The 12712-nt window shown below is 41.6% G+C and overlaps 1 protein-coding gene across 5 annotated transcripts in view; it reads right to left on the bottom strand.

Annotated features, from left to right (window-relative positions):
• Window positions 1-7302: 7302 nt before the first annotated feature.
• LOC139169220 (platelet glycoprotein 4-like) overlaps window positions 7303-12712 on the bottom strand; it is a 90438-nt gene continuing 85028 nt past the window's right edge. For all 5 annotated transcript variants that reach the window (XM_070755094.1, XM_070755098.1, XM_070755096.1 and 2 more), the window contains exons 13-14: window positions 11057-11221; window positions 7303-7905 (exon numbers count right to left, since the gene is read on the bottom strand). In XM_070755094.1, the coding sequence (XP_070611195.1) occupies window positions 11057-11221 (165 nt within the window). In that variant the 3' untranslated portion in view covers window positions 7303-7905. The remainder of the gene's footprint in view (window positions 7906-11056; window positions 11222-12712) is intronic.

Below are 12712 nucleotides of genomic sequence, written 5' to 3' on the forward strand. Positions count from 1 at the left end.
CACTGAGAAAAATTGGAGTGTGTGCACAGGAGACATAGCAATTAAAACTTAGAATTGCAGAGATGTGCAAAATTACAATACACTTACAGGATAAAGAGGACACAGTTCTGGAGACCTCACCTACAAAAAGAAATGGATCAAATTAAACGGGTCCAAAGACGGGCTACAAAAACGGTGGAAGGTCTTAAGCATAAAACGTATCAGGAAAGACTTCATGAACTCAATCTGTCTAGTCTGGAGGACAGAAGGAAAAGGGGGGACATGATCGAAACATTTAAATATGTTAAAGGGTTGAATAAGGCCCAGGAGGGAAGTGTTTTTAATAGGAAAGTGAACACAAGAACAAGGGGGCACAATCTGAGGTTAGTTGGGGGAAAGATTAGAAGCAATGTGAGAAAATATTATTTGACTGAAAGTATAGCAGATGCTTGGAACAAACTTCCAGCAGATGTGGTTGGTCAATCCACAGTAAGTGAATTCAAACATGCCTGGGATAAACATATATCCATTGTAAGATAAAATACAGAAAATAGTATAAGGGCAGACTAGATGGACCATGAGGCCTTTTTCTACCATAAATCTTCTTCTATGTTTCTATGACACCAAATTCTATAAAATTTGAGAGAATTGGGACACTCATATTCAGGCAAACAAACATGAATATTATACAGGACACGATGGGTGGTGAAAGGTGATAAGGATAGGAAGAAAATCAAAGTTTAGAACACAATAGACTTACGATAGCAATACATAAAGCTGTAATACACATATATCAATATTTTTCTTCTTTTTTTCCTTGTTTTTTTATATGTTGGTCTTCTATATATGTATATTTGCATTTTTGTGTGTTGTATGTTGATTTGTTTTAAATTCAATAAAGAAATTATAATTTTTTTAAATTTAAAAATTCAGCAAAAACATGTGATCTCTCCCTCTCTCTCTCTCTCCCTCCCTCCCTCCCTATCTATATATCATCTATCATCTGTCTGTCTGTCTGTCTGTCTGTCTGTCTGTCTGTCTATCTATCTATCTATCTATCTATCTATCTATCTATCATCTATCATCTATCTATCGATCTATCGATCTATTGATCTATCGATCATCTATCATCTATCTATCTATCTATCTATCTATCTATCTATCATCTATCTATCTATCTATCTATCTATCTATCATCTATCATCTATCATCTATCATCTATCATCTATCATCTATCTATCTATCTATCTATCCATCTATCTATCTTTTTGTAGGTTTTCATGGGTATAGGTATGAAGGGCTTGGCATATTATATATATATATATATATATTCCATTTACAACAACACAAAGATTGGAACTCCAGCCTGAAGATGGTGAATGTGATTTCACCGAAACGTCGCATAGACATGCAAAACATTACACAGGGCAAAACCCGAACTCAGAACAATCTACATAATCGCACGCATTATTTGCTTTTACATTGATTCCTATGGGGAAAATTGCTTCTTCTTACCAACTTTTCTACTTAAAGAACCTGGTCATGGAACAAATTAAGTTTGTAAATAGAGGTACCACTGTATACTGTTCGGACACTAACTGACCCGGTCGTGGGCCACTCACAACATATACTATGTGTCACATGTTAACCATTTATTCATTGTAACTAGATTAGTAAAGTTAACACTTTATACTTGTTATAAGTAATAAACTACAAGTCCAGAGAGAGAGAGAGAGAGAGTTCTGAACATGGGGTTGCTCATCTCAGAGAGCTGTCCAACTTGGACAAAGCGTGGCTCAAGAAATCATTTCTCCTTGTCTATAATTTCCAAATTGGACTCACTGTTTGAACAGTTTGCTGTTTGCGCTACAGACTAATTGGCCATTGCCCTGGCAATTAATCTTTGTTTGCTTATGGTGGCAACACACATGTGGCAACCCACATGTCTGCCCGCCATACTAAATAGTTCCTGGTTTAGCCATCAAGAGGGCTGCATCCTTTTCCCCAGCACTTATAAAGTTGCAAAGCCAGCTGAAGAGAACTGCTCGGGGAAGACAGATAAAACCTTCCATTAATCACTCTTTCTTTCACTCTTTAAGCCATCAGAAAGAGTGTTGAACCATGTTCCAAAGTCTTTTTTGTTTGTTTTCTTGATATGGGAAAACAGATTAAGATTTATTAGATTTGTATGCCACCTCTCTCCGAAGACTCAGGGCAGCTCACAACAACAATAATACAATATACAGAGTACAAATCCAATTTTAGATAAAAAAGCTAAATTTAAAACTGATAAATATTAAAAACAATCGGTACTGCACAATCACACCATTCTCATGTATTACAGTCAGAAAAAAGGTGGTGTGTGGGGGGGAAGAGATAGTTAGTCCCCCCATGCCTGGTGACATAGATAGGTCTTCAACATCTTGCAGAAGGCGAGAAGAGTGGGGGCAATTCGAATCTCCGGGGGAGTTGATTTCAGAGGGCCGGGGCTGCCACAGAGAAGGCTCTTCCCCTGGGTCTTGCCAAACGGCATTGTTTAGTCAACGGGACCTGGAGAAGGCCAAGTCTGTGGGACGTGATTGGCTGCTAGGATTCATGTGGCAGGAGGCGGTCCCGCAGGTATTCTGGTCCGATATAATAATAATAATAATAATAATAATAATAATAATAATAATAATAATAACAACAGCAACAACAACAACAACAATAACAATCTAATAAATAATAACTAAATAATAACAACAACAATAATTGTTATTGTTATTGTTATTGTTATTATTTATTAGATTGGTATGTCGCCCCTATCCATGTAGGCCTTATAGGTCATTACCAACACTTTGAATTGTGAAGATGATGAAGCACTCAATATCCAGCTTTGAATCAGTCAAAGTGGAAGGAAAGGAGGGGTCAGGACAGGTGTAGGCTAAGTTGGCTCTTCTATGACACGTGGACTTCAACTCCCAGAATTCCTAAGCTAGCATGATTGGATCAGGAATTCTGGGAGTTGAAGTCCACAAGTCCTAGAAGAGCCAACTTTGCCTACCCCTGGGTTAGGACAAAGAGTCAACTGGAGTTTATAGGCATATACCTACCTCTAAAATTAGGATGCAGACAAACCTCCAAGGGGCCTCAATGACTCTCTAAAAGGATGTAATTGACTAGTTACATGCAAGAAGTATAAATCCTTCTTTTATGCACTATCCGGTCAGAGTTGAAGAAGCTTCTCAAATGAGAAGTGAAATGTCTTCAACGAAAAACAAGAAAGTCCAGTTCATTCTTGAAAAATGTACCTTTGGGACAATCCTGGAACACATTTTCTGGAAGCTTTCTTTTTAAAGCTTTCGGAGAACCTAAGAAGAGCCCTGCTGAATCGGGCCAAAGCCCATCGAGTCCAGCATTCTGGGTCCCGCAGTGGCCCACCAATTGTCCATGGGGATCTTGAGCAGAAGGAGAAGGCAAAACCCTCCCTTTCCCTTGACCCCCAACAAATGGGACCCAAGGGAACCCTGCCTGCCTCAACCAACATAGAGGCGGCACATGGACATCCGTTTCAATAACCACCTATGATACAGTTGGCATCCATGAATCTGTCTAATCCTGCCTTGAAGCTCTCCAGGCTGACAGCTGTCACGACCTCTTCTGGAAGGGAATTCCATCAACCAACGACCCCCTGGGTGAAGAAAGATTTCCCTTGATTTGTCCTCACTTTCCTACCTGTGAGCTTTAGGGAGTTCCCCCTCGTCCTAGTATTGTGTGATAGAGAAAAGAATTTTTCTCTATCCGCCTTTCTATTCCATGCATGATTTTATACACTTCAATAAAGTCACCTCTTAAACGCCGCCTTTCAAGGCTGAAGAGACCAAGGCGTTGCAACCTGGTTTCATAAGGGGAGGGGCTCCATTTCCTTGATCATTCTTGTTGCCCTTTTTTGCACCTTTTCCAGTTCCATTATATCCTTCTTGAGGTGCAGTGACCAGAACTGTACACAGGACTCCAAGTGTGGTCTCACCATTGATTTGTACAGAGGCAATACAACACTTTGTTATTTATTTATTTGTTTGTTTGTTTGTTTGTTTGTTTGTTTGTTTGCTTGCTTGCTTGCTTGCTTGCTTGTTTGTTTGTTTGAGTTGGAAGTGATCTTGCAGGTCATGTACAACCCCCTGCTCGAGTAGGGGACCCTACACCAGGCCAGACAGATAGCAGTCCAATCTCTTTTTGTTGTGTGTTGGGGCATTTACAATCTCCACTGGCAAGCTGTTCCACTGGTTGATTGCTCTCACAGTCAGAAAGTTCTTCCTTATTTCTAGGTTAAATCTCTCCTTGATTAGCTTCCATTCATTGGTCCTAGTCTGGCCCTCCGGTGCCCTGGAAAATAGTGTGACCCCCTCCTCTCTGTGACATCCCCTCAAGTATCTGAAGACTGCTACCATGTCGCCCTTGGACCTCCTCTTTGCTAGGCTATCCATGCCCAGTTCCTGCAACCTTTCCTCCTATGTCTTGGTTTTTTCTAGAGCAGTGATGGTGAACCTTTTTTCCCGCTGGTGCCGAAAGAGTGTGGGTGCACATTATTGCACATGTGTGAGTACCCACATCCATAATTCTGGAGAAGGTAAAACAGCTTCAGATGGAGAGTGAACAGCCCCCAGGTCTGGATGTGACTGATGAGAAAGAGAAGGAACAGCTGGGTCCTGTGCCTGAATCATAGAAGGCAGAGGAGAGGAGAGCAGTGGAAATCTATGGGCCGTTCCTTGGGATGAAAGAGCCACCATTGCTAGCGAAGCCCCATCCTAGCTCTGGGGATAAAAGGCAGGAGGTGGAGATGACTAGGTATGGCAGACAACTATTTACCTCCCTGCCGGACAGACTTCTTAGCCCTCTCTCTCTCTCTCTCTCTCTCTCTCTCTCTCTGTGTGTGTGTGTGTGTGTGAGAGAGAGAAACATACAGAGACTGACAGAGAAACATAGAAACTGTATTGTTGTTTTATAGATCAATAAACCTTTTTTAGAAAGAGAAACAGAGAGAGAGAAAAAATGGAGATACTCAGAGATTGAGTTAGATAAACAACGATAGGAAGAGACAGAGAAACAGAGAGAGAGAAAGAAGGAGAGAGAGAGGAGAGAGAGAAGGAGAGAGAGAGGAGAGAGAGAAGGGGAGAGAGAGGAGAGAGAAAAGGAGAGAGAGAGGAGAGAGAGAAGAAAGAGAGAGGAGAGAGAAAGAGAGAGGAGAGAGAAAGAGAGGGAGAGAAGGGGAGAGAAAGAGAGAGAGAAGGAGAGAGAGGAGAGAGAGAGAGAGAGAGAGAGAGAGAGAGAGGGAGACAGAAACTTTTTGCTGGGGCACCTGGCGCTCCTAATAAAGGAATCATTGGTTTAATTACAAAGGGTTTGTCATGTTTCGGATCCGGGCCAGAACAGATAGCAAAACCCAAGTCATTAAACTCCACCTGGCCCATATTTATGCTTTAATTACTAATTTCATGCCGCACTTCTAATTTGCAAGTGTCCGGACAATTTAATAGCACTCCTACCATTTTTTGTTTTTGTTTTACATAATTTTCAATTTATTTGATTGATAAGCCACCCAACTACCTTCCAGGCTCTGGAATAATTACTAAACAGGGCGTGTGACTCGCCCCAAGTCACCCATGGAAACTTTGTGGCCAAGGAAGGGTTAGAAGCGGTATTGTTCCCCTCTTGTTGTGGTTCAACACCGTCTTCCTACATCACTGTTACAATCTGGGCGGGTTGCGTAGTTTCTCTCTCCGTCTGAAACTGGGAATCTGCACATCACATATTGAAAGCAGCTCATATTTCTTCTTCCCAAATGACACTGCCCAGGTGTGACACAGAAGCTCACAGAAGCTTTGACCAAGCCAAAAATATTACCTGCTCAGGATGTTTTGAGTCTCTGCCAAAACAAAAAATAGGAAGGCTGCCTATTTAAGATGCTAATCGTTAGGTTATCCCCAAGATCTTTCCAACACGGAGAACCTGAAAGCTACTTTTCAAGTTTGCAAAAGGCCGAGAGGGAAGTTTAGAGAAGCTTGAGGTGAGGTGAGCAGGAACCCAAATAATAGAATGCAGCTGCGAGAGCAGTCATGGGTTTTCCCAGGTCTCACCAGCGCTCTATACAGCGGGATCACAGTCTCCCTCTTCCTGCTTGTTATACCTCTAGCTATGCAGCCAAGCATCCTACTTTCTTTCCCTACGCTTGACTGCAGTGTTCACCCATTTGGAGACTGTCAAAAATCACTACCCATAAATCCTTCTCCTCTGAAGTTTTTGCTAACACAGAACTGCCAAAACAGACTCAAACTCAACCCGGATAAGACGGAGTGTCTGTGGGTTCTGCCTCCCAAGGACAACTCCATCTGTCCGTCCATTACCCTGGGGGGGGAATTATTGACCCCCTCGGAGAGGGTCCGCAACTTGGGCGTCCTCCTCGATCCACAGCTCATATTGGAGAAACATCTTTCAGCTGTGGTGAGGGGGGCGGTTGCCCAGGTTCGCCTGGTGCACCAGTTGCGGCCCTATCTGGATCGGGACTCACTACTCACAGTCACTCATGCCCTCATCACCTCGAGATTCGACTACTGTAATGCTCTCTACATGGGGCTACCTTTGAAAAGTGTTTGGAAACTTCAGATCGTGCAGAATGCAGCTGCGAGAGCAATCATGGGCTTCCCAAAGTATGCCCATGTTACATCAACACTCCGCAGTCTGCATTGGTTGCCAATCAATTTCCCGCCACAATTCAAAGTGTTGGTTATGACCTATAAAGCCCTTCATGGCATCAGACCAGAATACCTCCGGAACCGCCTTCTGCCGCACGAATCCCAGCGACCGATTAGGTCCCACAGAGTGGGCCTTCTCCAGGTCCCGTCAACTAAACAATGTCGGTTGGCGGGCCCCAGGAGAAGAGCCTTCTCTGTGGCGGCCCCGATTCTCTGGAACCAGCTCCCCCCAGAGATTAGAACTGCCCCTACCCTCCTTGCCTTTGGTAAACTCCTTAAAACGCACCTTTGTTGTCAGGCATAGGGGAACTGAGATATTTCCCCCGGGCCTATATAATTTATGTATGGTATATTTGTAGGTATGTCTGCTTAATAATGGGGTTTTCTAAATATTTTAAATTTTAAATTATTAGATTTGTCATGAACTGTTTTATTGTGTTGTGAGCCGCCCCGAGTCTACGGAGAGGGGCGGCATACAAATCTAATAAATAGATAGATAGATAGATAGATAGATAGATAGATAGATAGATAGATAGATAGATAGATAGATAGATAGATAAATAATTAATTAATTAATTAATTAAAACAGGCCTTTTCGGTACAATTTATTTACTAGATGTTTACTAGCAATTAATATCCTACAGTTGTTGGTCTTTTTTTACCCTATTTTTCTCTCTCTCCTTCAAAACGTAAAAAAAAAAAGTCACAGCTTTTGAAGATCTAACGCAACAGGGCTTGTTTCTTCAGTGGGAGGCAATAATAATAATTATTATTGTTATTATTTTCCAGCCCAGCCACTCTGTTGCGTAACTTCGGTTCTTCGACTCCCAAAGTGCAAAAACTCAAGAGGAAATGACATCCCAGTTGAAGAATTGGCCGAACAAGTTCAAATCCAAAGCGGAGTTTCGTTCCGAAGGAAGCGAAAATGGGATTTTTCTCTGGAGAGGCCCAGAAGTTCAGGTTTCGCGCCAGTCTTTTCGATGGGGGGTTGGGGGTGAAAAAAAGGGGGTGCTTGAATGTCCATGAAGTTCTGGCTGGAAAAACAATCTGTCGCTGCTGTACGGCAGCTGTCTTCCTCGGGATATTTACATAGAAAGAACACAACCAACAACAAGACCAGGAAGAGAGGTCATCTCTCGGCTTGAAATTGGGCAGGTAGGAATGGAGGCTTTCACCAGCAGCGTCTTCTGGCAGGCTGAGAAAAGAAAAGAAAATAACACAAATGAGTCCGATAATCTTTAAAGTCGCAACTTAGCGGTCAACAATATAGTTGACAAATCAATAGTAAAGATCTTTGGATGGTGTTCTGTCTGGGTTCCCCCAGATGCCAACACCAACTAAAAAGAGTAGCCAGACACGCTGGTAAAAAGCAAAGTCCTTTTATATCTTTGAAAACAAACACAGATAACAAAAACTGTTCTTACAAACTGGAATGCTGTGAAGCTTCACAGAAGAGTCACGACAGCCAGACAATACAACAGGCTTCTTGCTGGCACACAAACCACTGTAGATAATAAAACCCACGCCTCCCCCAAGTTTTCAGCCTTTGAGGCCACAAGCCAGAATCAGAGACGCCAAGGGTCGAAGCAAGGTCACAGGACTCCCAAAAGATAACTCTCCACAATACAGGAAGGGCGGGCCTGCCTTTTCAACCTTTCTGAGGAGAACCACACCCAAACCCAGCTGTTGCCTATTAGGGATGGAAGTACCTGGCTAATTGTCTCCTTCGTTGTGCTGCCCTTCTCTGCCTCATATCTATGATGGCTTGTGCATTCTCATCTAATGACTCCAGGCTACTCGCTGGGGAGAGCTCCCCCCCGGGGGTCTCAGGCTGTTCCCCCTCCTCCTTGTCCTGACATTCCTCTTCCCCCGTCTGCTTGGTCTTCCTCCTCCTCCTGTTCCTCGTCCTCCCCCCTCTGAGCATGGAGCCAGCAGAGTTCCAGCCGTTCCCCGAGGAGCCTCAGACTGAATCACAACAGATGGTATCATTACAATCAGTGTTCCCTCTAATTTTTTTGGGGGGGGGGGGGGGCGGAAAAGTATAGTGTCTGAGCGGCAGTCCCTTTGGGACTGGGCGGCACAGAAATATTAAATAAATAAACAAACAAACAAATAAATAAAAAACCCGCCCTGTTTTGCCTCAGAGAATTTCAAAATAAAATACTGTACTGTGTGTCTATAACAGTGAGTTCATAATAGGGCAACTCTGCCAATATCAAAATGCCACTTAAATAGTTGAGCTAGTTTCAAACTAGATTTTGATTTTCTTTCTCTCTTCCTTACTCCCATTCTTTTTCTTCCTCTTTTCCTTCCTCTCTTTTTTCTATCTGTTTCTCTCTCTTCCTCTCTCTCTCCTTCCCTCTCACTCGTTCCCTCTCGGCTTCTGGGCAGGTTTGGAAAACTCTGAGTTGATGATGATTTTTAAGTGAGCGATTGCTCACTGCTCAGCTTAGAGGGAACTATGGCGACAATTCTATAGAGTTTAAATTTGACTATATAAGTTCGAAATATATGCAAAATAAGAATGAAAATGTAAATCATGTTAATCTCAACTTATATATGTTATCCCTACTTAGTGATAAATTAATATATATCAATTCGATATATCCATGAAAATCACTCTTTATAGTCATAGCATTAGGTTTTTACTTTTGTGATGTTTACCACCTACTTTACATTTTGGAAAGGCTCATTTAAATGTTTTGTCAGGTCTTATGTGTTATGTTTGTTTGTTTGTTTTCTTCTTTATAATCAATAAAATTATTTAAAAGACTCCGATAAATGCAGAAATGCTGGACGATTTGACTGCGACTTAAATTTCTATCCAATGAATCTTGGATCCATGGTATTATGCAAGTAGAATAACAGGGTCATGGTGTTGTGGTTGGCTCTGGCCCAGCTCCTGCCCCAAGGAATGTGGAGGTGGATGCAGGGGAACCTTCAACATGTTATAGGCCTGCCGACAGAGTCAGTTCAGAGTTTAGTTTCCTCGGACGAAGAAGAAGAAGGTGGGAGTGACTCAGCAGAGGGGGGCTTGGCACACAGCCCAGGCAGTCAATCTCCATTATCTTCCATTGATTCGGATGAAGACGTCTTGGACCTACGCAAGTGCAGAATTATGCGTAGAAGAGACAAATTGAGGGCATATTACAGGAGATAAGAGCGGCCACCTGTGTTTGGGTGGGGCTCCAGTAATTAGGGCTGCTGCTATAAATAGCAGCGTGTGGGTTTGGCCGTTGTGGAAGAGTATCTGATCGCAGTTCGTCAGCAATCCTGTGTTGCTGGTTTCTGGACTTTGTTTGTTGATTTTTCACACCTTTGAAAACAAAGCAGAGCAATGTGTGTGTGTGTCTCACGTCATTGGAAGAAGAAGGGGTGTGAAGTTTCTTCACAGCTGCTAGCTAAGTACTTAATGACTGCTTAAGGGAAATTGTACAGACTACCAGGTTGTTTTGGGAAGAGTGCTCTTTGCAATACAAAAAGAGTGCTTAGTTTATTTTGACTTTTGGGATAAAGAACATTGTTTTGAATTTTCAAACGTGTGTGTGTCTGATATTTGTACCCTTGAATTTTCGGGAGGCTCCTACCAGAGAGCCCGGCAGAACACATAGCAAGTAAACGAGAGAGTTAAAGGGAGGGACTAAGTTGATAGAGAACCCAGAAGACAAAATTAGATTATTTTAACTGGAGGTAGTTTCTTTTTTTCTTTGGCATTAGAGACATGGAGGAAAATGGTATATTACTCTAAGTGCTATTGGGAAGGAAGGGAGGGAGGGAGGGAAAGATGGAAAAGAAAATGAGAGGGGAAAGAGAGAGAGAGAAAGAAGTAAGTATGTCAGGGAGTCAGGAAGTCAGGAAGGAAAGAAAGGAAGGAAGGAAGGAAGGAAGGAAGAAAAGAAAAGGAAGGAAGGAAAAATGAGAGAGAGAAAGAGAGAGAGAAAGAAAGAAAGAAAGAAAGGAGGAGGAGGAAAGGAAGGAAGGAAGGAAAAGAAAATGAGAGAGAGAGAGAGAGAGAGAAAGAAAGAGAGGGAGGGAAGAAAAGAAAGAAAGAAAGAAATGGGGAGGAGGAAAGGAAGGAAGGAAGGAAAAGAAAATGAGAGAGAGGGAGAGAAAAAGAAAGGAAGGAAGAAAGAAAGAGAGAGAGAAGAAAGAAAGAGAGAGAGAGAGAGAGAGAGAGAGAGAAAGAAAGAAAGAAAGAAAGAAAGAAAGAAAGTCCTATGGCACCTAGAATCTGGTAGAGCCAAGAGCCTTTCTGAGTGAGTGAGTGAATGAATGAATGAATGAATGAATGAATGAATGAATGAATGAATGAATGAAAGATCTTCATTCCAAACCTCACTACTTACTTATTTAGGGCTCTTCACTTTGCATAGGAAAAAAGCAATTAGGAATGCCAGGAAGACCACAGATCCAACGAGCATTAGCGACAGCTGAAGGAAATGCAGCAGTTTGATCTTGTTGGTCACTTTGGATCGGAACAAATCTGCCTTTTCCTCACCAATAACAGCCGTCTGGAGAAAGAGGGAGAGAGAGAGAGAGAGAAAGAGAGGAAGCATTTTTAATCATCCTTCCAACAGCCTGAATAACCATCTTATTTTAACAACACCATAACCTTGTGCAGGGTTGGAGTCTTGGGCAACAGGGTGTTTCCTGGCCGGATGCTTTACCCCTGTCACCAATGAGGAGTTTTGTTCGACAGACATATTCTGCATTTAAGAAAACTTTCTGGCATTAGTATACTGCCATCATGTCCCTTTCTCCAATTCTTTGCTCTTTCTATGGGTCAGGCACATATGTGCAGAGATACACAAACATTGTATATCATCTGTGCTGTGTGATGTTTGCTGGGAGGCAGAGATAGTAGTATATTAAGAAGCTGAAAAGATAAGGTTTTTTAGATTGACTAACTGATTTCAATCATTTTATTACATTGTTAAAATAGATATAAAGAAGTAGATTTTAAATTGTATAATTATATACAATTAAGAAATTTTAAGTATAAGTTTTTTCCGTTCAAAATTAATTGAGTTTAATTAGTTTAATTATATTATTAAAGAGAAAATATAGAACTGAATGTTACAGGTTAGTAGTATATTGACAAAATTTATGGATATTAGAATTGACTTTAATCATGCAAACTATAATATCAAAATGGAAACATAGATGCAGATGTTATAATATAGCTTTTCTGTATTGATCTGATTATAGTTAGACTTTTTTCCTTTTGTATTAGTTAGATGTTAAATGTTGTTTGTATTGTTTGTCTTAAAGAAAAAACAATATATATTGCTGAAGGGATTGGATACTGTAGTCTCCTAGAGGATAATTCTCTGCCTTACAAGGCAAAGGTTGCAGGTTCAAGTCCCAGTGGGTATGGCAAGCTGACGAGGCCAAAATAAGGCCAAAATAGATCTATCCTAGTCTCCATTAATTTTCAAATTCAGCAAAAAAACATGTTATGTGTGTGTGTGTGTGTGTGTGTGTGTGTGTGTGTGTGAAATGTTTTTAGCTGGAATTTTTTAAAATTAAGGGAGACTAGGATGGTCCCATTTCGGCCTTGTTCTGGCCTCATCCTTTCCTTTACTGGGATTCGATCTGGTGAACTCTGCCTTATAAAGCAGAGAACTAGCAGTTACAGCTATCAGATCAGAACCCTTCCAGCTCTGTACCAGGGACGGGGTATATGGTTTTTTTTATGTCGGATCTCCCTGGTATATTTTTAAGGAACGTCACAGCTCCTTTTTTGCCTCTAGGCCCAACCCAGGACCACTACAAGGCAGTTAATATATTTTATAGCCGACAACTATATTCTGTATGTGTTAAATGTTTTTAGCTGGAATTTTTTAAAATTAAGGGAGACTAGGATGGTCCCATTTCGGCCTTGTTCTGGCCTCATCAGCTAGCCACACCCTTTCCTTTACTGGGATTCGATCTGGTGAACTCTGCCTTATAAAGCAGAGAACTATATAAACTATATAAACTATATAAAGAAAAAATATATC

This window comes from Erythrolamprus reginae, chromosome 6, assembly GCF_031021105.1.
Source record: "Erythrolamprus reginae isolate rEryReg1 chromosome 6, rEryReg1.hap1, whole genome shotgun sequence".
NCBI lineage: Eukaryota > Metazoa > Chordata > Lepidosauria > Squamata > Dipsadidae > Erythrolamprus > Erythrolamprus reginae.